This window comes from Arachis ipaensis, chromosome B06 (assembly GCF_000816755.2).
Source record: "Arachis ipaensis cultivar K30076 chromosome B06, Araip1.1, whole genome shotgun sequence".
Lineage (NCBI taxonomy): Eukaryota > Viridiplantae > Streptophyta > Magnoliopsida > Fabales > Fabaceae > Arachis > Arachis ipaensis.
The window spans coordinates 127,185,022-127,209,775 of NC_029790.2; the positions used below are offsets into that span (position 1 = coordinate 127,185,022).

Consider the following 24,754-nt stretch of genomic DNA (forward strand, 5'->3'; position numbering starts at 1 on the left):
AAAAACGTCACCTAATGGAAAAAAGTAAATTAGAAGATTTAAGAGAAGAAATAGTTAAGTTATCAAAATTAATAGATCAAAAATTAATGATTTTAACTAATGTTAACTGTAATGACACCGAATTTTTAAAATCAATACAAAATGATTTTTCTCAAAATCTTTATTTTACTATAAGTTTTATTGAAGGACTTCAAAAACCTGAAAAAACTTATTTTTCACACGGAATTTCTAAGAAATGTTACCATGGAAATGATTCCCCACATCTTTATCATACTTTTAACTCACAATTAAATTCTATAGTAGATATGCTTGAAGAAATATTCGTATCTATAAAATTTCAAAGAAATAAGGAAAAAGAAAATTCCAAAGAAGAAAATTTTCAAAATATAATCAACATAACAGATTTAAAAGTAAAACCACCACTAAAATTATGAATATTGAAGAAAAATTAGAAGAAGTTACAATGCTTTTTAAACAATTAAAAATGGCTCAAGAAAATAATATTATGGAACAGAGATTTCAGATAGAAGAAGAATTAGTGAATTCTGAAAATATAGAAAATGAATAACACATCCTAGATTATTCAAGTGACGAAGAACCAGCAATTCCAATACAAGTAAAAAATGAAGCTGGAACATCTAGGGATAATCAATCTCAATTTAAATGGGAAACAGGTTTTGATAATTATGCTTTTAATGTATAAATTATATTTCTGATCAAGGATTTTTAAAGAATATAACAGAATACACTAAAAGCTTATTTCCAAAAATAAGTACGAAAAAAGAATGAAAATGGGATGAAAAAGATAGTATGCAAATTCAAAGGATTAAAGAATTATGTGAAAAACTTCCAGAACTTTATATTCCAGAAGAAAATGACTACTTAATAGTAGAAACAGATGCTTCAGACATAACATGGTTAGGATGTCTAAAAGCTAAGAAAGCTATAAAAAGTTTGGAACAAGGAAAAGAATCATTAGATTCTAAAGATTCCCTAAAGGAATTACTTTGCAGGTATATTTCAGGAACTTTTACTCCAACAGAACAGAGATATACCACTCATGAAAAGGAAACTCTAGCAGCAATTAAATCTCTTAAGAAATGGAAAATTGATTTACTACCAAGAGAATTTACATTAAGGACAGATTCAAGCTACCTAACAGGTTTCATACGATATAATTTAAAAGTTGATTATAATCATGGACGATTGGTAAGATGGCAATTATTTTTGTTACAATATCCAATAAAAATTGAATATATTAAGGGTGACAAAAATGTTATTGCAGATACATTAACAAGAGAATGGAGTTCGTCTACAACGCATTAGATCAAGAAATTCAAAAATATGAGCAAGAGCTCGAAAAATGCAAGCATTGTCAGCAAATAAGGACACAGATCCAATCCCTCAAGAAGACCATCGAAGCAATGAAATCAACACAACAAGCAGAAACATCAGAGTTCAGCCAGCTAAGCATGGTTGACAAATCAGGTGAAGAAAAAATTTCAGAAAATAAAACAATTGCTGAAATCATTAAAAAATCCACCCAAGATAAAAAATATTATGTAAGATAAAAAATATTATGTAATTTATAATGGCCCCATGAAAGGAGTATATGATGCCTGGGAAAAAGCAGCACCATTCACACACCAGTCAAAGATAATTCATAAAGGAGGGTTCCTAACACTGGAAGAGGCAAAGAAATCCTTCAAAGAAGGATTAATTATAAAAGTAGAAATACTCTGCTTGTGTCCAGTAAAAGAAATAAAATTGAAGAAAGAGAGATGAGACTCTTGGTAGAATTTGAATCAGCATTCTACAACTTATCTGAACTTTTGGAAAAGCTCCCTGAAGGGATAAAGAGGAATCTCTGCTATTTGATAAAAGACAGAGAAGATCACAAGTGCCAGCTATGTGCCTCAGAGTTATCTGAAGAAAGCAATAATGAAACGGAATCAACTCACATGATGAAGGAAGAAGACAATACATCTGACGGTCACATGATAAAAGAAGAGGACAGCACATCTTAAGCATCTCTCAACATTATTGCATAGTGACGTAAGCACTTAGGTCATAGAGCACCAACAATGTAGCTGGTGAAAGAGAACAAACAATGACGTAAGCAATGATGTCATAAGAAGGGTAAGGATGGGAATTGTCCATCAAACCCAACTATTATAAATAGGCTGCTTAGGCAATTGTAAAGGCATCAGACAATAGAAAGCAGGAGGCTAAGAGTACTCATATGCTAGGAGAGCAAGGAGGAAGCTGCTGAGGCGATTCTATAGTCTGAGGAAGAATCCCCTTAGGGAAAAATAGTTCTAAACTCCCCTCTGGAGTTAGTATCTACAATCTCCCCTCTGGAGATAAAATCCCTTATGTAAAATATACTGAATAAAGTCGATGAATTATTTCAGAAAATTGTAAAAACAGAAATACCAAAATATAAAGCTATTGAAAACTCAGTTCTATTATTAAAAGAACCATCAGGAAAATTGGTTTCATCAAATTTTCAAATAAGAGAATCTAAAATTAATAGTCCCTTAAGTTTATCTAAGTTAAATATTAAAGAAGAAGATTCTGAAATAAAAGAATTAACAAAAAAGGTCGAAAAATTAAATGAAACCCTAAATACTAAATTATGACAATAAATAAAGAAGAAATATATGTAACTTATCAAGATAAGAAACAAGAGCTCTTTAAAAGAGAAAATCGTTTGAATTATTTGCAGTTCTCTGGAATAAATCAAAGAGCATTTAAAGCTCTAAAAATAATCTATGACAAGTTAAAAAGAGAAGTTGAAGAGTTAGAAAAATTAATAGAATCTCTAGAAAAAAGTGATGAAGCAATGATAGAATTTGCAGAAATTCTAAAATAAATAATGAAGCATACAAAGATTGAAAGACTAGAAAATAAAATAAAAAGAAAAAGAACGAAAAAATTAAAAAGTAAAATAAAGGAGTATAAAAAGGAATTAAATAATCTTCAGATCGAAATTGATGACCTTATAATAAAAAGGATAGAAATAAGAATAAATATAAACAAGTTGGAGTTAAACTTAAAAAATTTATAAATGCCTGGAAAACCATATTATGACTTAAAAGAATTAAAGCTGTTGAAAGAAAAAATGGAGAATGAGGTTGAAAAATTAAAAAGATAAAAGAAGTTTTTGAAGATTTGAAAAAATATATTAAAGAAAAAGACAAACAGATAAAAGATTTTATAAACAATAATCCATGCAAAAAAGAATATTATAAACTAAAACAAGATTAAAAAACTATAAAAATGATATCAGAATTATAAATACTAGTAATAATAAAAATGGGCGGACCAGCCCGCCCCATTTATGGTGCGGGCCTAAGTGGGGCGGGACAGGTTGGGGCGAGCCGGCCCGCTTTGCCACCCCTAGTTCTATGTATTATAAGGAAAAGTATGAGGAGCCAATATATGTATTGTACAATGTGTACAATGGGGTTAAATTAAAATTTAAATTAAATAACACTTAAGTTAATTAATTTCAAATTTCAAATTTTTAAAAAATAAAAAAACCCATCCTATAAAACAAATATGTTCTCACTTATTAGTATTCAAGCTCTCTCCCTCAAACCTTAATCTCTCTCCCCCAAACATCCAACGCCGTGCCGCCCTACCCTGCTCCTAACAACTTGACGTGCCTTTTCTTCGCGCCGTTATCATGCCGCGGCGGCACCGACCAGACTTCCGTCACCCCGTCCTCGTTGCAGACTGCCGCAGCCACGGCCATTGACGCAGGAGCCCGCGCGAAGAACAGCAACATGCCGTCACGTCGCTGCGCCATCGTTCGGCGACCACTCGCCCTTCCTCTGTGACGGAATCAACCGCAGCCACTGCCGTTCACGAACGCTCGCGACCTCCCAGTCGCGATTTGAGGAGCCGCCACCACTCCGTCCCCCTTTCACTTGCGATTCGCAGTTCACCGCCGCAGCCCCTTCTCCTTGCAGTTCGCAGATCGCTGCCGCAGCCCTCCTCCCCTCGCAATTGCATCGTCGTCGATCGCTGCCGCATTCCAAAATGTCCTCATTTTTCCCTTTTTTTCAGAATTTTATGAAATTTTATGAAGCACAAAGTTGGATGTTCATTTTCTATTAAATTTAACATGGTTTGATGCAACTTCCTTAACTTTCAATCCTAATAATAATAATAATAATATAACTGCAACCAAATTCCTTAGCTTCTCTGTACGGTGTGTATATTGAGTTTCTAAACTTGAATTATTACAGCATAAAGCTTAGTTTTGAGGGAAATAATATAATGTTTGATCATATTAAAAAACTTTCTTGAGCTAACTCTCCCCTTATTAGGACTTAGTTTTGACTTAGGCATAAAAATCAATCAAATGATTAATCTTCATAGTAATTACCTGTGAAAAATTAAAGAGTTTATCATCGTGTTTTTGTTTTACATGCTGTGCATGTTAGTTCTTCAATTTGGGCGAAAAATAATACCAAAAAGAGTAGAGAATTTCAATAAATAAGTGTATGTTTTTATGGAATGGTAGGGACCTTATGCTTATATACATCTTCATAACTTTTCATTTCATTTTCGTTACTTTTGATCGGCAGGTGATAATATCTGTGCATATCAAGTTATATAAGTTCTTCCTACTGTATTGTAACGGCCTAACTCCTAGCATTAGATCATACCAATTTGTTTTTCCTAAAACTTGATGAATGCGTGTGGTATCTAATTTTCTCCATCAAATAGGTAAGGAAGATCGAAAGCAGCAGAACCGTTCTTCAGTTTGCGCTCCTGTTTGATGTGGTTAATCTTTTGGTAGTCATCATTTGTAAGTGAAAAATCAAATATATCTAAATTTTGTTTTATTCTCGCTTTGTTGTAGCTCTTCATTACAAAAGTCACATCTTGATCATACAACCATCTAAGACTTACCTATAACCAATTCAAATGCATTACATCATTAGATAGTTCGAGTCATCATTTGTACGTGAAAAATCAAATATATCTAAATTTTGTGTCATTCTCGCTTTGTTGTAGCTCTTCATTACAAAAGTCACACCTTGATCATACAACCATCTAAGACTTACCTATAACCAATTCAAATGCATTACATCATTAGATAGTTCAAGTTAAGTATATATATATATATATAATTGATGCACAACTTTAATTATTTTTTTCAATTTATTTATTTTTTTAGCCTGAGCAACTGTTTACCATGAGCATGTGCAATTTGCTTGAGCAATTCACTGTCCATAACATCGTTACTACCCCCCAACGGGCTCCTTTAGCTCCAATGGTTCTTTTTCATGAAGAGAAGCATAGATATATGTTCTAGAATTTAATTTTGATGTACTCTCAGTGTAAAGTAGTCTTAATATAGGCCGGATGTTCATTTTACTAGATAGGTTAATAGTTATTTTCATTCTCATTTTGATGTTTATTTGATTTGGATTAAATTTAATATAATTTTGCCTTATTAGAAGAATTTGTTGCATGATGCCTATTATAAACTGAAATTTTACTAACATGCTTAATCCTGTTTAAGTTAGTCATTTTCTTGGTGGTTTATATTGCCAATATTTATGGCATAGTACCATATGTCACTTAATTCCTTTGGTTGATTTTTTTTTGTTGTGTTCAATTGCAGGTCGTGGAAGTGATGGACGTGACTGAGCTAAAAACTGATAAGACGGGACTTAGTCATATTGTCGAATTGGATTTAGTGTACCATTCACTGAATTCAAGTATGCTTGGAGTTGTTGCACTTAGATATAAGTTATTAAGTTATATCAGGGTTATGTGACTTTTAAATTTGTAAAACAAATACTAAATTGTATTTTTCTTTAGCCATTTAAACAAAGAACATCCCGTCCCCGCAGCCTCTGCGTGACCTGCAACGTGCGTCCGTGCCGATCAGCACTTCAGGGAGCCAACCCACACCGCGTCCGTCCTCCCTTCTTGGCAGCAGTCGCTGCGCACTGTCACAGCTGAACATCCCCCGCCGAGTTGCCACCTGACACAGAGCCTCCGACGCGCGCGACCGCCCTTGCAGGAAGCAACTGCTGCGAAACGTCACGGCTGAACACCGGGCCACAGCTTCCCGGCGTGTTCTGGAACCCCCATCAGCGCCGAAGGGGAAAAAAGGTTTTTTCCTTGTATGTGATAACTTTCTTGTTGGGGAAAGGGAAAAAAGGTTTTTTTTCCTTTTTACTTTTGAGTTGCTGAGTTCTGTATGACTTTTTTTCCGAATCTGGAAAGAAGAGTTAACAACTGCCATAGTACTATGTTGAGCCTTCCTAACTATTATGTTTTTTGGTCCTTTTTTTTTAATTTTCCTTGCTTGTTGCACTTATGTTTAGATTTTGAAAAGTTGCAATTGATGTTCCGTTTTTAAGAGGAGAATAATGAGAGTTGTACTCCTTTCTCTTGTTAGAGCATAGACCTTAGTAAAATTTAAAACATGTTTGTAGTTGAATACAATAGAAATGAAACTTTAGTTGTTTACTGTGTCATATATATTATATAGAATTTATTTCTTGTGTTTTGAGTTTTGAACGCTAAGTTCTAATAAAGTAGCTTGAGAAAGAATATATGGAATGAGTACTGTTTTAGTGTTTATTTTGTCTTGGAGAGATATCATTGGGTGCAAATAGTAAAAATATAAAACACTGGAGTATTTATTTTTCATATTTTTAATAGTGTTCATATCATAACAGCATTCTTAGTATCCGTTTTCATGAAGACGCGCTTCATATTAAATTAAGTCTCTAAATTGGAAACAGGTCTTCTTTTTCTATTTGATCATAGTTCAATATAACTTTGTTGCCTTGATTTTAGAAGTATGCTTTGTTTTGACTTTGCGAATATCTTGTTGTACACATGATGAGTTAAAATGCGAATAGGTTGGTTACTTTACCATACTTTTGGATGGTCGATTTTCATGATGATGACTGCTTTTCTGATCTTAGTACATTGTCACCTTGTTTGAACGAGTTGTTGTTTGATGGTGACTGCTTTTCTGATCTTAGTACATATATGATGCTAATTATATTAACTGTTTATTTAGTTTGAAGAAGTTCAAGTTAGATGTTTACTATCACACATACGTCTTACTTTAATTTTATTGTGAACATATCACATAAAGAGATTAATTTTCTTTTATTTGGTGTTAAATTAGTTTATTTAATCATAGAGAGGATATGATTCGATTCCTAAATAGAAAAAATACAACATTAATTACATATATTGGAAATTTAAGCATTTTTCTTAAATAATAAAACAAGGAGGGAAGAGACTTTTACCAAAAATAAGCAGCATAATATAGAAGTGGTATTCTACATTTCTTTTAGCATGCATCCAATTATGACTTAGCTTCTTTCTAATTACTAGCAACACATCATGCATATAATAACAAAAGAAGACCTTATGTAGTAGCATATATGCTGTCTGTTTGTGCTGTTGGTGGTGGCATTAGATTTTAATTAAGAATGTAATAATTGAATAAAAGTTCTTAATATTTATTAGATGTTTATTATCAACTAAAGTGGATGTTCATTTTACTATGTATGCAGATAGTTCGTTTATTTAAAAAGTGGATGCTTATTTTACTTATAGTATTGATCTTTTGCTTGATTTGTTGAATTATGCATGTACATGCTCCACTAGTTTCTTTTGTTAAGTGGTTTTGGAGTAATGGAGAAAAATTGGATTAGACTTTGTTTATATTTTCTTGAATTAAAGTTGGGTTTGAGTTAGGCTATTTAAATATGGTACAATGATGAAATTTTGATTAATTTGTTAGATGTTTATTATTAACTAAAGCGGATGTTCATTTTACTATGTATGCATATGTTCATTTTTTTTTGTGTTGGAATTGAGTTTCACTCTATTTTATTGGTTATAGTGAAAGCAATTATTTAGTTAATCGTTTAGTTATGCTTTTTTGAGGTTAAGATTTTTTCCATAGATTGTTGATTATCTTTTAAAACTTGGGGTTAATGAGTTCTTGTTACACACTAATAATTGATATGCCTGAAAATTGAGCTGTGTTCCTATTTTTCAGTGCACATCAACTATTGTATGGGTTACAAAATTAAAGATCAAAAAAGAGAAAGAAGGATCATAGGTACAATCTCTAGCAGCTAAATGTTGGAGAAAGATTACAAGTAGGGAGCTCCTGACAAGCATCCTTAACTTAGCCTTTAAGAGCTTAATACTGTCATCATGATGCAGCATTTTTTGAAGATTCTTCTTATGTTAACACACTTTTAAATATTGATGACTAACTATTGTCTTTCTAGTATTTCTCTAAACTATAAGTTATATATCTCGTGTAAATGTTATGTAATAAAAAAATTCTTTTAATTTTAAATTAAGTCTTTATTTGTTTTTCAAGTTAATATCAATGTTTACAAGAATCGTATTTTAATCTATAATTCCAAAACCATAAAACAAAAGAAAAATGCAGAGCATGAGGATGCAAAAACCAAAAAATTAAGTAAAGGACAAATGGTATACCCAAAATAAACATCCACTCTAAAAGGAAATGAACAATTCGCATACACAGTAAAATGAACATCCACATTAGTTGATAAGAAACAACTAAGCAATTGACCAAAAATACCACTCGTGCATCATATTTAAATGGCATAACTAAAACCCAGTTTGAATTCAATCAAATTAAACTAAATCTAATTCAACTTGCGGGGCATGTGCAAACAAAATGCAAAAAATCAAGTAAAAGACAAATAATATACCCAAAATAATCATCTACTTTAAAATGGAAAGAACCGTCTGCAATTATGGTAAAATGAACGTCCGACTTAGTTTAAATGGCTAAAGAAAAATACAATTTAGTATTTGTTTTATAAATTTAAATGTCACATAACCATGATATAACTTAATCACTTATATCTAACTGCAACAACTCCAAGCATACTTGAATTCAATGCATGGTACACTAAATCCAATTCTACAATATGACTAAGTCCCGTCTCATCAGTTTCTAGCTCAGTCATGTCCGTCACTTCCACGACCTGCAATCGAACACAACAAAAAAAAAATCAACCAAAGAAATTAAGTGACATATGGTACTATGACATAAATATCGGCAATATAAACCTCCAAGAAAATGACTAACTTAAACAGAATTAAGTATGTTAGTAAAATTTCAATTTATAATAGGCACCATGCTCACAATATTTTTTAACAAATTCTTCTAATCAGGCAAAATTATATTAAATTCAATCCAAATCAAATAAACATCCAAATTAGAATGAAAATAACTATCGACTTACTTAGTAAAATGAACATTTGGCCTATATTAAGACTACTTTACACTGAGAGTATATCAAAATTAAATTCTAGAATATATATCTATGCTTCTCTACATGAAAAAGAACCATTGGAGCTAAAGGAGCCCGTTGGGGTAGTAACGATGTTATGGACAGTGAATTGCTCAAGCAAATTGCACATGCTCATGGTAAAACAGTTGCTCAGACAACTTAACTCGAACTATCTAATGATGTAATGTATTTGAATTGGTTATAGGTAAGTCTTAGATGGTTGTATGATCAAGGTGTGACTTTTGCAATGAAGAGCTACAACAAAGCGAGAATGAAACAAAATTTAGATATATTTAATTTTTCACTTTACAAATGATGACTACCAAAAGATTAATCACATCAAACAGGAGCGCAAACTGAAGAACGATTCTGCTGCTTTCGATCTTCCTTACCTATTTGATGGAGAAAATTAGATACCACACTCATTCATCAGGTTTTAGGAAAAACAAATTGGTATGATCTAATGCTAGGAGTTAGGCCGTTACAATACAGTAGGAAGAGACCTATATAACTTGATATGCACAGATATTATCACCTGCCGATCAAAAGTAATGAAAATGAAATGAAAAGCTATGAAGATGTATATAAGCATAAGGGCCCTGCCATCCCATAAAAACATACGCTTATTTATTGAAACTCTCTATTCTTTTTGGTATTATTTTTGGCCCAAATTGAAGAACTAACATGCACAGCATATAAAACAGAAACACGATGATAAACTCTTTAATTTTTCATAGGTAATTACTATGAAGATTAATTATTTGATTGATTTTTATGCCTAAGTCAAAACTAAGTCCTAATCAGGGGAGAGTTAGCTCAAGAAAGTGTTTTAATGTGATCAAACATTATATTATTTCCCTTAAAACTAAGCTGCGAGTGTTCATGAACGGCAGTGGCTGCGGTTGATTCCGTCACAGAGGAAGGGCGAGTGGTCCCCGAACGATGGCGCGGTGCCATGACGGCATGGTGCTGTCCTTCACGTGGGCTCCTGCATCAATGGCAGTGGCTGCGGCGGTCTGCAATGAGAACGTGGGTGACGGAAGTCTGGTCGGTGCCGCCACGGCGTGGTAATGGCGCGAAGAAAAGGCACGTCAAGTTGTTAGGAGCAGGGTAAGGCGGCACGGCGTTGGATGTTTGGGGAAGAGGGATTAGGGTTTGAGGGAGAGAGCTTTGATACTAATAAGTGAGAATAGATTTGTTTTATAGGATGGGTTTTTTTATTTTTTAAAAATTTGAATTTTGAAATTAATTAACTTAAGTGTTATTTAATTTTAATTTCAATTTAACCCCATTGTACACATTGTACAATACATATATTGGCTCCTCATACTTTTCCTTATTAGATTGGTCTTAAGTTTTTATAAAAACTAAGTTGTCATGGATATACTTGATGCAAATAAAAAAATTTTGGGACAAAATTAAAATAAAATAAAATTTAGAGAAATTTTAGAAACAAAAAATATACTTTACTCTACTATTAACTATATGTAACGCCATGAAGTGATATATCGATTTTGTTAAAACCTTTTTTTCCTAAAGTATATCAAAATATATGAGAAATACTAGATAACCAAGTTATGTTTATAATTAAGTTCAATTAAGTTTTTTTTTCTTCTTCTTCTTACGGGTAGTTTTTTCTTAACTGATTTTTATTATGTTAATAAATTATTGGACCAACTTGATTGAACTTAGTTCAAAAAAAAATTTGGTCGTAATGTCGTATAGCATCATTGTTAATGTACCTTAAGACCTATACAATTTTTTTGTTTTTTTTTTTTAAAAAAAAAAACAAAATTGTAACACGCAAAGAAAGAAAAAAAAACGCAAAAAAGAAGAAGAAGAAAAAATACAAGATATGAACGTTTACGTTAGTAAAAATAATTACGTTCTCATATAGTTGGACTTACTTGCCAAAAGTGAATATATGCTTTATTGTATTTGAAGATTGAACTAGATTATATATCCTTCCTCTATTCTATTTTTACATGTTGAGTTAAAAAGCAAAAATTGACTAAGCACAAAAAAGAATTTAATTAAGTGTTCTTAATTCAACTTTTTTTCTTATATTAAAAAAAAATCAATATATTAGTCAATAACAATAACAAAAAAAAAAATTATACTAATCTATAATTTCAGTCTAACAAAATATATAAATTCTACCACAATTTTTATTTGTACTTATCTTATTTTTATTTATTCTTATTTTTCATAGATTTTTATTTGTTCTTATATTATTTTTATTTATTCTTATCTTTCATAAGCAATGCTCTATATATTTGGCTTTACTTTTATAATTTTTCAATTAAAAAATACAAAACACAACATTCTTCATCTTTACTTTTATTATCCATGATTAAGACTATCAATCCTAATCATCAACTTTCTTCTTTTTCTTCGATATTATACTCGGATTGTGGCTATGGCAGTCACACCATACAAAGCATAGCTACCCACCCACCGGGTTACCCGCGCTACCCAGGTAGATCAAAATTCTATGACAAGGACCATTCTTCCATTAATGTCGCGGTTGTCCCTTGTCTCCCAACATTTTTTGCTGCACAACTCTGCCCTAAGTTAAAGAGAAAGGACACACCAGCCCTTTTGAGTCTCTCACCAGTCAAACATTCTTCTCTCATGCCACTTCTAAGAAAGGCTTAAACTCATCCTTTATATTGTAAAAATAGAAAAACCATTATTTCAATAAAAAAATTGGTCCTTCAAACTAACTTGGATTTTTGCCAAGTCCAAGTACTCGTTATTTTTATTCTTTGAGTATTTTTTCTATTGTTAATAATTTTTTAAACTGAAATTTATTTTTGAACACTTAGATCATTGATTCTGGTGTCACATATTACATTATATCAAATTTGGCTCGGTTCATTTCTTACACACAAATTTTTTTATTACTGTTTATTTACTAAATGATTCTCAAATTACTACTTTTTATAAAGGCATTGTTCAATTTTTACCATCCTTAATTCTTCATGATATTTTTCATTTACCTTATTTCAATTTTAATATTATCTCTATCTCAAAAATTACTTTCGTACTCAAATGTATTCTCACTTATTCATCTTCTTTTTGTACTTTACATGCCGATAATTTGAGGATAATTTGAGGATGATTGATTTGGGTAGAATGAGAGAGGGATTATATGTCCTTGAATGCAACTTCACGAATAATCTATCCATTACACATTCCATAAATTTCATCCAATCATCACCCATTACACCTTCAAATATATGACATTTTTGTTTAAGTCATCTTTCTAGACAAAAACTCAATCATTTACATAAATATTTTCTTTATATTTCTATGCATCATGATGAATCTTGTGATATTTGTCATCTTTCTAAGTAAAAGAAACTTTCATTTTCTCAAAGCTTCAATAAAGCTAATGTAAGTTTTGATTTATTACATTTTAATATTTGGGACGACAAAATTCTAATAATAATCATAAATATTTTTTAACTATTATTGATGATTTTAGCCACTTTATATAGATTATTTTTATTAAAATCAAGAGAGAAAGTGTACAATCATGTAAAGAATTTTATTAATTTAGTTGAAATACAATTCAATTCTAAAGTCAAACTGTTCATTCAAATAATAGACCAGAATTCCTTTAAAATGTTTTTATGCTTCAAAGGACATTATTCATCAACGTAGTTGTGTTGAAATCTCTCAACAAAATAGAAGAATAGGACACAAGCATCAACATATTTTGAATATAGCTCGTGCTCTTATGTTTCAATCTAATTTACCATCATCTTTTTGGTCTTATGCCGTTAATCATGTTGTTTATTTGCTTAATAGAGTTCCATCATTTGTAATTATTTTTAAAATACCATTTGAGGCTTTATTTGATCATCCACCAAATTATCATAATCTTAAAATTTTTGGATGATTATGTTTTATTTCTACCCTAATGGCAAGAGATCAAAATTTGATCAAAGAGGCAAAAAGACTATGTTTATTGGTTTTCAACACAATTTTAAAAGATATATTATTTATGTTATAGAAGATAAAAGAATTGAGATTTCTAGAAACGTGATTTTTTATGAAATAATCTTATCTTTAATCACAAAAAAGTCCAATTCTATACACTTGGTCCAACATTAGCAAACACATCTTCTCAAAAACAAGATTCAGTTAATCTTCTTATTGGGCTAGAACCTATTTCTATTGACCTTTGACCCACACCTCATTTCTATTAACCCACCCACTAACTCACTCATTCTTTCATCTTCACCTACACTATCAACATCTTCCATTATTCCTTTAGTCTCCACCGAAGTCTTACCAAGCCAAGACACATCTTAATCTTCTATATATCCAACACAACACCATCATCTTCCTCCAGCTCCTTTTCTCCATTAAGTCCATCATCACCGTCTCCTTCATTAGAGGAGTCCTTTTTTTTCCGATACAACCACTAAGCTCGCTGACCACCAACTTACCTTTCTGATTATGTTTGCAATTTCTCTCTCAGCCGTGCAAATTTCTTTTTCTCAAGGTGTCTTTATTTAATCTCTTTTATTATGTCTTTTTTCTCTATTTTTCCTACTTATAAAACCTATCTTCTATCTCTGTAATTTGAAGTTGAGCCAAAGTCTTTCAAGGATGCCAACAATCATTCTAGTTGACGTAGTGCCATAAAAGATGAATTGGATGCTCTTGAGTTGAATAAAACTTGATGTCTTATTGATTGTCCTATAGATGTTAAGTTGATTGGCTGTAAGTGAGTTTAACAAATTAAACGTAAGTCAGATGGTTTAATTGATAGATATAAAGTGCGTATTATCACTAAGGGATCCATTCAGAATGAAGGTGTTAATTTTTTGAAGAAATTTTTTTCTATTATCAAACCTGTCACTGTCAGATTAGTCCTGACTTTGGCATCCATAAAGCATTGGCCAAACATCAACTAGATGTCAATAATATTTTTTTGCACGGTGACTTCTCGGAAGATGTTTATATGTTTTTGTCTTCTGGAATTGTGCTAACTCATCCGAATCAATGTTGCAAATAGTTGAAATCTCTATACGGTTTACAGCAATCTAATCACATGTGGTATGAGAAACTCTCCAATCTTTTACTATCCCATGAATACCAGCAGATTATTTCTTATTATAGTTTGTTTGTTAAATTTATTAGTATTGAAATCTCTATTCTTCTAGTTTATGTTAATGATATTGTTATAACTGAAAATTCTATTTTTGAATTTGCTGCTACTAAAACAATTTTGAACCAGTATTTTAAAATTAAAGATTTTGGTCCTTTGAATTTTTTTTTTTTTTTGTATTGAAGTTGCTCAATTAGAAAAGAGAATTTTTCTCTCTCAAAGAAAATATTATCTTGATCTTTTAGAAGATTCTGACTTGTTAGGGGCCAAAATGATTTCTGTTCCATGGATAGTGTTATAAAACTTCATCGGGATGACAATTCTCTTCTCTTGGATCCTTTTGTCTATCTACATTTGGTTGGTCGCCTCATATATCTTACCACCATGAGACTAGACATCATATATGCAATACAACAATTAAGTCAATTTATGACATCTCCTATTCAATCTCATCTTTAAGTCGCAAAGCAAGTGTTGAGGCACTTAGAGAGTAGCCCTAGGAAAGGAATTTTCTTCCTCAAAAGTTCAACAATTTAGATTCTCAGTTTTAGTGACTCTAATTAGGTTGGATGTCCTAACACTCGGCGATCTTTAACAGGTTATTGTTTCTTCTTGGGTAGTTCCTTAGTTTTTTAGAAGACCAAGAAACAAATCACCATTACCCGCTCATCCACCGAAACAGAATATCGTACACTTACCAACACAACTTGTAAATTTCAATGGATACTTAATGTTTTACGCATCTCTCCTATTCGACCACTAGTTTTATATTGTGATAATCAGCGTGCCCTTCATATTACTACTAATCCAGTTTTTCATAAACAGACCAAACATTTGGAGGTTGATTGTTACTTGGTCCAATAAAAAGATCAAGTTGGAGTGATGAAACTTTTCCCCTTTCCTTTTTCTAGGTAGCTGATATTTTCACCAAACCTTTGTCTTCTCAACCCGTAAATCTCAATCTCAATAAGGTTCTTGACATTTTTCATCCTCTAACTTGCAAAAGCGTATTAAACAACTCTTTCACATTAGTCTATGACAACAATAAAGAAGTCTCACACTAGCTCATAAATTTAGCTTAACAGAATACATAGATTCTGCAAAAATTTTAGTTTTTATTATTTTTATTTGTTCTTATCTTATTTTTATTTGTTCTTATCTTTCATAAATTTTTATTTGTTTTTATTTGTTTTTATTTTTTTTTTCACAGACAATATTATATATAAATATATATATTTTAAGAAAAAACATAAAAAAAAATATTCAATAATAAAAATTTTATTTTATCTTCTAAAATAAAAAACTAAAATTTAAAAGATTTAAATTTAACTAAAAAAATTGTCTAAAAATAGTCACCAAAAAAAAAAAATCTAGTAATGGTTAAGCTTTTTATTAAATCTGTCGAACCTCATTAATATTGAAGTTTTTCGATTGTCCATAATATTTATTGTAGATCTAAACTCTATTTAAAAATTTATGCATAACACAAAATTCAAATCTCTATACATTTACTTCAGCGATCGAATAAACTCACGGCCAACTCAAATTGGTTATCCAAAACATACTTGAAAAAGCCGTGTAATTAATTAGAAGGTGGCGTGTCGTGTCGAAAGCATATAGCGCCACGAAATGTGGCAGTGGCACCGTTACTTAGCTATCACACCACCTTTCCCTTTCCAGTTTCCAATTTCCCAGAGCCTCAATGAAGTTACAACTTAACTTGCTCATAATTGTGGTCGTGGTGATTACACTACAAACACACCGAGACACGAAAGGGAATAAAAACAAAAAAGTAATAGAAGATTAGAAGCTCAAGATATTTATTGCTTTATTTGTTTGACAAGTTGTTCAAAATAGTTTGGGCGATAATTAATTCAGCAACTCCGAAGGGGACAAAATAAAGGACAATGCTTAGTGTGTGAAAGAAAGAAAAAAGAAAGAAAAAAAAAAGAAATTATGAAATATTATTCTCACTCTCTCCGTTCTAGTTCCAGTGTTATTAGTTCTTGAAAAACTGAAACCGTACGGATAATCTTGCAGATCCAAAGCAGATCCTTTCTTCATAAGGAAACCAGGTCCTCTCTCTCTCAGTCACTGTGTTTTTTCTTTTTCTTTTTATTTTTTTTTATGATCTGATTTTTATTTCTTTTTCTTGCTCTTCACGTACTGAATTACTTCTTCTCAGCGTGACAATTTCGCTATCTGAGTTCGCGAGTTAGTTTTGGTGGATTGTTGTCTGTCTAATTAGCAAGAAAGCATTTGATTTTTCTTTGCATGCCAAATTTTCCTGGATATATGTTACGATTCAGTGATTTCTTTGAAATAAGAGTCTGAATTTTAGAAATCGAAGAAAATTAGCATGTTGGTGATGCTTGCTATGGGACATGTTCGCAATTCAACTCCCTGATCTGTAAAAACTAATTACTTTTGTGATGGACAAGAGGTAAGGCTCAATTTGATCATCATTGATAATGAGTTTGATTCTGAGTTTTATACCACCGTAAATCAAGTTTTAAATCAGTTTAGTGATAGAAGAATCATGATTCGTAGATATAAAACTCAGGGACCAAATTGGAAGTTACCTCGTTCTGACAAACTAATCCTTTGTTGGAAAGCAAAAATGACATAGAATATTGTTCTTATTGGATTCTTCCTTCATGTTCCAAGAGAATGGAAAAAACCTTAATGTGCTTGGGGGAAAAATGGAGAGAAAACTTGCTTGGATAACATCTCTTTTTATTTTTTTTACATAAAATATTTTCACTCAATTTTTACCACCCTAACAAACATATCCTTAGTGTTACTTAGTTGGAGAATGGGTTATTTTTTCTAGGATATTTGATTATCTTTGTGGATTAGGGTCATACTTAACATGCATTTTGATGACTTGTATGGAATGTTATATAGCTTAGAGGTTAGAGCTGTTTAATGTAGGGGGAAGAATGTTGGCAGCAACAAAAGAGTAGAGTCCAGCAGCAGAGTTGATGTTAACAGCAGCAGGGTTGATGTTAGCAGCAATGAAAGAGTAGAGTTCAGCAGCAGAGTTGATGTTAATAGCAATGACCTGCACACACAGAAACACGTGCAGTTAGTTAGAACTATCAAGCCAAATTAGCAAAGTTGTTAGAAAGTTAAGCCTTTGTCTGTGTATATATACCAGTCCCCGTAACAACTTTTAGTTGTTGAATTCATTCATAACCTCTTTTCGAAATCTTCTAGCATCTTCTATCTTTCAGTTTCTCTCTACTTCTATCTTCTTCTTCTCCTTCTTTTACCTGCTTCGTTTTCTTCTTCGTAAGAAATCTGATACCTCACATGGTATCAGAGCAACAAATGTTGATTTTTGACAACAGGCAATAAAGAAAAGAGTATTTAGTTAATATAAAACCTTTTGGCCTGTTCTTTATTAAATGCGGGCAAAAAAGGTCACCAATTTATATTCGGAGCCACCTACATTTCTTTTTTCCTTCTATATTGCTTATGGATTAGCTTGAAGAATGATACTTTGTTGGTCTTGGTCTATTTATATATGTATTTTGAGGATAACACCTTCATAATATTAGATTTTCTTATTGCATAGAATGATGCAACTTATTAAGTTTCTAACTGATTTAACAGATGTCCATCCATTAGAAAGTACAAAATCAGTGAACAAGATAAGAAGTAATGGCATCTGCAGAAGCTCGGGCTGCTTTTGCAGTTAAGCGTCAGTTTACTACCCAGGATTTGAGAATGCCTCCTGATTCCTCTGACCATCATCCATCTTCAATTTCAAAAGGTTTGGAATCTGATTGGTCTCCGAGTGAGTCCAATTCAAGTCAAGTGCTCCATGATCGAAATTCTGATAAGTTGCCGGATATGAAATGGTGGCTGCATGTGAAAACCAATGTGGGGGGAGAAGCGAATTATAGGTGCCAACATCAGAATTCTTGGGAATCTGAGCTTGATGCTTTGTGCTCACGGTTTGTTGATGCTGATGTCAAAAGTGGGGGAGATCAATCTGTCAAAAGCTTTGATACTCTTTCATGTGTTGAAAGTGCTAATTCAAGCTCAGAGCAGCCTTGGAATGTCTCTCATAAATGCATGACAAAAAGCAATGATACGAAACTCCCAAAAATTGAGGCTGCTCGGAAAAATGACTTACATTTAACACCTAAAATGATGGGTCAGGAGGACTTCTGGATTTTCGATGATCATTTTGTGGACTGCAGTGCTGATTCCTTTGTCGTTGAACAATGTAAAAGGACATCGTCTGATCTGGAATCGCAATGGATGGGAGCCGAGAAAACTAGGCCTTGGTGGTGTAATGCTGGAAAAGATGAGTTGGGTTCATTGATTTCTCAGAAGTCACTAGAGGAAACTGAGAACTGTGATCTCCCTCAGCCGCAGATTAAGCATTTAAGTGATAGACCATCCCCTAAAAGCAACCGTGTTGATTTTCATAAGAGTCTTCCATCATCCTTAGATCAGAAAGCCATGATGGATTCTTCTATTGCAAATGATTATACATCTGGAATGCTGAATTCTGGCTGTTCATTTCAGGATTCAGAAAGAGCTCTCAGGTAAATGCTTTAGAAGAATGCCAGAAATTGTGTTTACTGCTCTCTCATTCTCTGTATTTTTGGCTATCATGTTGGATTTACCTAATTCTTTGTGGAGTGAATATTACATGATGGGTGCGAAGTGGAATGGAATTAAAAGAACTTTTGAATCCATTGTTTGGAACTACAATAGGAGGTTAAGAAATAAAATCTTTCAAATTATTTACCCTCATTTGCCTTAAGAAGAAGGTATTATCATGACATATCAAATAAAGTGTTATGATAATATCAAACATTTAAGAAAGTAGTATTCATATTTTCTTTTATTTCTAAAACTATAATATAGTGTTATGATCATGGCATATCAAATCAATTCCAAATTTTTATAAAATTTTGGTAGAGTGATCTATATAGTGAAATGTTGGAACTCAACTATTGGATTAATGAAATTCATCGCGTATAAGAACTCACAATGAGGGATGTAATGCATATACATATGTTTGTATTATTTTGTGTACAAATAGGTATTTATCTTTATAGTAATTAGTTGAAAATCATTGAAGCACCAGTCATCAGATTATAGGCGTAAAATATAGCGAGTGATTATTACTTGTCATCCATGAGACATCTGATTCAGAAAAGCATGTCCTGCTTCATGAGCAGCACCTGATGGATGCCATATTAGTGTTAGTCTCTATGCCGTTTGTTTTGTGTCTGCAGCTTTGTTGGCTTGATGGAAGCTAATTTTACCATGTGTTTAGCTTTCATTGCTCCCATCAGTCCCATGAAATATTGTTGTGTTCTATGTTCTAATTGTTACTCTATACACTATTCTTTTGCCTTTAGTATATCTATTAATCCATTTTAAACCTCAGTCACCTAGCTGTCATCAAATAACATTCTTTCTCACCATTTAAGAATTTGGACGGATTTCAAAACCTCTTGCATATTATTCAATAAATACTTGGTCATTCTATTTGCCTCTTGTACCTCTACAAGTATCCATGTTCCAAGACTTCCTTCTTTGGTTAATGGGTCCCAATTCCATGATATGCAGCATTTTTTTCTTTTTCTTTTGTATTTTCCTTTTGGAAGGTTCTACACCTACTTCACTTTAGGTGTACCTGAATGTGGTTATATGATAATATCACTTTTTGTTTAATCTTACCAAGTCATGGCTCAGAACCATGCTGATTATTCTAAAACCAGGTTTGGTTATGCATGTTCTAAACAGTGAACTCAATGATGCTGAAACATATAAGATTAACACTATCATTATAGCTGAAAGCAGTTGATGTGTTTATTAAATGTTTTTTTATAGCAACAAATGATGAATAACTGAGTTGAATGAAAAATAGAGGACTTGAGTAAATCAAACAAGTTGCATTTCTCTTTAACAAAGCTGAATTTTGCAGGATACTAATGTTTTAGCAATCTAAACACTTCTCTCCAACCTCAGAGGTTACTTCAAGTAGCATTTTAGTAAACAAGCATCTAAGTATATGGTTTCTAAAATTTCCTGATATCTACATGGTATGATCTTTGTCGTATCTCATATGAACTCATAAATGGTGAACTCATAAATCGGAGTACTTCTACAGCTGCATACGTAATAATATATGATAACAATTGATGCTACTTATTCTTGTTTTTGCACATTTTATATGATGTTTTTCCATAAAATATAAGCATTGTGCGCATTGAATTCCTAACTTATAGCTGTTTTGATAACCAGAAATTCAGGATATTGTATGCCAAACTCTTTGTTGACACCCCTTTTCCTCCCTAAATTTAACAATATATTTTGGTTAATCGAACTGTCATGATCATGCTATGTTCAATTTACACCAAATACTCTAGCAAACAAATATTTGTTATCACATTATCAATTCAGTTTGCATATCTCCAGTTCCAGCCAGGGCAAAGATTCTGATTCATGTGACAATGATGACCGAACAATTTCCAAGGACAATCACAAGGCGGAGCTATTAAAAGCATTGTGTCATTCTCAAACGCGCGCAAGAGAGGCTGAAATGGCAGCACAACAAGCCTACATCGAGAAGGAGCACATCGTGAGCCTCTTTTTCAGACAGGCTTCGCAGCTCTTTGCTTACAAGCAATGGCTCCACATGCTTCAGCTCGAGAATCTCTGCCTTCAACTCAGGAACAAGAACCAACCATTGTTGAATCTCCTCCCAGATGTTAAGAAGAGTTATCACAGAGGTGCAAAGAGGAAAATCAGAAGATGTGGGGTTAGAAATTGTGCATTTGCTTTTGCTTTGGGATTAAGTCTTGTTGGTGCTGGTTTTTTTCTTGGTTGGACCTTAGGGTGGATGTTCCCACTAATATGAATTGCATTCTCCTGTGCTTCATAGTTCATACTAATACTAGATAGGTTCTTTTGTGCTTATAAAGATCCAAAGAAATGTATTTATGTGTGTGTGTGTGTGTATATATATGGTGGTGCTGTCTGTGATTTCCATTATATGTAAAATATTCTTTATCAATGCAGACTTAATAGTTGTATACAATACAGAGGATAGTGTACCAAAATTCGATTAGAAATGTATATTATGTGGCTTCAGAGTTCAGACTTTAATTGGATATGCAATATGTTGCTACTTGCTACAGTTCTTTTTCTTGAATAACGTGTGTACTAATATAGTCTTATTTCTATTGTGGAGCTTCTTCTTGAGCTTAATAAAGTCTGATTGAATTATAAATCTAAGGAAACTATTCCCCTTAGATTCTGCAGGAATTAATTACCGAGTGGAACATTTAACCTATAGTTGACTTGGTTCCTAAGTTACCTAAATATATTGAAAAATCAGTGTCTCCAAAAAAGCGTGATGCGCAATTGTATTTTAATGCAGCGTTACTTTTTCAAATGAGACAATTATTTTGAATAACAATTTATTCATAAACTGTATGTAAAATTGTAAATATAGAAAAGAAAAAGCTAGAAAAGTCCTCAGGATAAAGACTAAAAGTCGCAGTCATACTAAACTATTTTGAGTATACAAAAACATTTCTAGAACCACTAATTTGTCAGTGTTGGCAAAGTCGTTTTCGTTAGTTAAATGGTAGAAGTTCCGGAGTCTTACATAGAGCCAAAGATTTAATTTAAAATAAACCCAAAAAAAAAAAAACTCGCGTGCAGTTTTCTTTCTATAAAATTGTTAGTTGAAAATTGTTAGATAATTTAATATATTTGATTAAATTGTTTGTTGACTCGCAGGTATCCAACCCTTTGTAACATTGTCTCACTTTGACTTCCCTCAAGAGCTTGAGGACAGATATGGCAGTTGGCTAAGTTCCCAGTCACAGTAACCAACTAATTCCTTTGCATAAGACTCATTAATTAGTTGTTAATACTTAACACAAACGCCATGCTTATGTTTGAGACAATAATGCCAGGGAAGATTTTCAGATATTTGCGGACATATGTTTTAAATCATTTGGAGATAGAGTGAAGTACTGGATAACTTTCAATGAACCAAATCTTGAGATCCCATTCAGTTACCGTAGTGGAATATACCCACCATGTCGTTGCTCTGCTCCTTTTGGGAATTGCACTGATGGAGATTCAGAGAAGGAACCTTTTCTTGCAGCCCATAATATCATACTGTCACATGCTGCTGCTGTTGATATTTACAGAACAAAATACCAGGTAATTTGATCCCACATTCAGAACAAGAATAGTTTCTTAAATAAATTCTTACATTACTTTCTTTGTTTTATCAATGTCTAATCCAGAGTAAGCAAGGGGGGGAAATTGGCATTGTCTTGCATATTGACTGGTTTGAGCCTTTCAGTAATTCCACAGCAGATCAATTAGCAACGAAAAGAGCTCAAGCATTCACCACAAATTGGTAGAATTTCCTTAAGTTGCTAGAATGTATATATAGACTAAACTAAACTACATTATAAATATATAATGCAGGATTTTAGACCCAGTTATATTGGGGAAGTACCCAAGAGAGATGGAAAAGATTCTAGGACCCATCTTACCAAAATTTTCAAGCATTGACAAAGAAAAACTCAAGAGAGGAGTGGATTTCATTGGCATCAATCATTACTCAAGTTACTATGTCCGAGACTGCTCATCGCCAGCATGCCAAGAACTCTTATAAATATAAAAAAAAATTAAAAGTTTACTACTGTTTCAATTTCTAAAAGTTACATAAATATAGTTTTACTTTATTTCTCGCAAATTAAAATTAGAAATACTATTTTGAGAATTGAATTTTACAACTACATGATCATTTCACTGCACGGCTTTCTTCTTCGAAAATTTGTACAAATTTGGACAGGAAACAATTCATTTGTTTTTCCTTAATATTACAAACATTTTTCGAAATATTATATCTTTGTAATTTTCAATAGCAATATGTTCGAGTATAATCCATAAGAATGAAACATCAGCACTGAACAATGTAGGGGATGAGATTGTGTGCCACGTTGATAGATATAAGTCAATTCTGATTCTGAAATGCAAACAACGTGAAGCCCTATTTCAACCACACACATGTAACATGCCAGTGGCTAAATTGAGCAAATGGACCACATCATGCACCCCTCTTACTGAACACATTTTTTTAAATTTTAACATGATAATGTGTGAGGTGAGTTACATAAAAATAGTGTAATTTTGTTATTTATCAAGATATGATTTTTCTTTTTGAAATAAAAAGCTCAACACAATAAGGTGGAGCATCAATGTTGAACTGTTAACTACTTCTGCAACACCTGATTCTTGATTTCTGAAAATTCTGTCATTCATTTTCAACCAAGTGCTCCAAATGATAACAATGAAACCAAACTCACCAATATTCTATTAATTTGACTGCACGATTGATCCCCTGAACCACATAAACTTACGATCATTTAGTTTTATATCTACCAATTCGACAAAGCTGTTAACACACTAGCACATTTTCTTTCTTCCAACTGCACAACCTCATTGAAGACACCCATATAGTAAAGAGGAGCCTGACATATTTTCGAAAAAAAAAACTCAACTCTTCTCACACAGCAAGCTTCTATTCTCTTGTATGCGCACTATACACCAAACAAACAGCACAAATAAAATTATTGTTTGTTAATTTTCTTTTTATACACAACTATCTCTCCCTTTTATAACAATTACTCAACTTAAATATCATAACATCCCACATTATTAATAAGATATGGTTGATATGGGAATTCCACAAGAACTTCTATCCTATAATTTGTTTCTTGCGAATTGTTTTTCTTTAAAAATTAAAAATTGAAAACGACAATTTGTTTTCTAGCAAAATGCATTTCAAAAGATTGAAAATTTAAAAACGAACATTCGCATTCGTTCTGGTGAATTATTGTATTTTAAAAAATTAATAGAAAAAATGACAAATAGATTTTTGATCTTTTGATTCGTAGATATTTAAGTTTTTGAGAATTTGAAAATATATGTAAGTCTTTAATTTTTTCAAAACTTAGACATATTGATCTCTCATGTTCACTTAGTCTGTCAAATCCAATGAAAAAATCAAACGTGACTTGGTTGAGAATTTTTAAGATGAAATAAATTAGACTCAATGATCCATGTGTACAAATTTAAAAAAATTATAGACTTAAATATATTTTTAAATTCTCAAAAACTTAAATATTATTATATTAACGTATCAAAACGTTAGAGATCGATTTATTCTTTAAAAGACAATTGTCTAAACAAATTTGCTTTTTAAAAATATAAAAAACATCACAAT

The 24,754-nt window shown here is 32.1% G+C and overlaps 2 protein-coding genes and 1 long non-coding RNA gene across 7 annotated transcripts; 2 read left to right on the plus strand and 1 right to left on the minus strand.

Moving 5' to 3' along the window:
* LOC110264179 lies at window positions 8,557-10,183 on the minus strand. Its single transcript, XR_002349907.1, has 2 exons — window positions 9,506-10,183; window positions 8,557-9,032 (listed from the first exon to the last, which is right to left on the minus strand). It is a non-coding gene; the product is annotated as an uncharacterized LOC110264179 (long non-coding RNA).
* Window positions 16,067-21,615, plus strand: LOC107605228. 5 transcript variants are annotated; one of them, XM_016307027.2, is made up of 5 exons: window positions 16,067-16,541; window positions 16,652-16,909; window positions 17,401-17,597; window positions 18,085-19,028; window positions 20,902-21,615. In XM_016307027.2, exons 4-5 carry the CDS (start codon window positions 18,133-18,135, stop codon window positions 21,356-21,358), a joined length of 1,353 nt encoding a protein of 450 aa, XP_016162513.1. In that variant the 5' UTR covers window positions 16,067-16,541; window positions 16,652-16,909; window positions 17,401-17,597; window positions 18,085-18,132; the 3' UTR covers window positions 21,359-21,615. The 5 variants fall into 5 exon arrangements, with proteins under 5 accessions (XP_016162513.1, XP_016162514.1, XP_016162512.1 ...); XM_016307028.2 differs by lacking the exon at window positions 17,401-17,597; XM_016307026.2 differs by lacking the exon at window positions 16,652-16,909.
* On the plus strand, window positions 22,088-23,140 carry LOC107647557 (beta-glucosidase 46). Its single transcript, XM_016351628.2, is given in 5 exon segments — window positions 22,088-22,104; window positions 22,205-22,333; window positions 22,425-22,677; window positions 22,764-22,879; window positions 22,951-23,140. Coding segments are annotated over 5 exon segments (705 nt in total).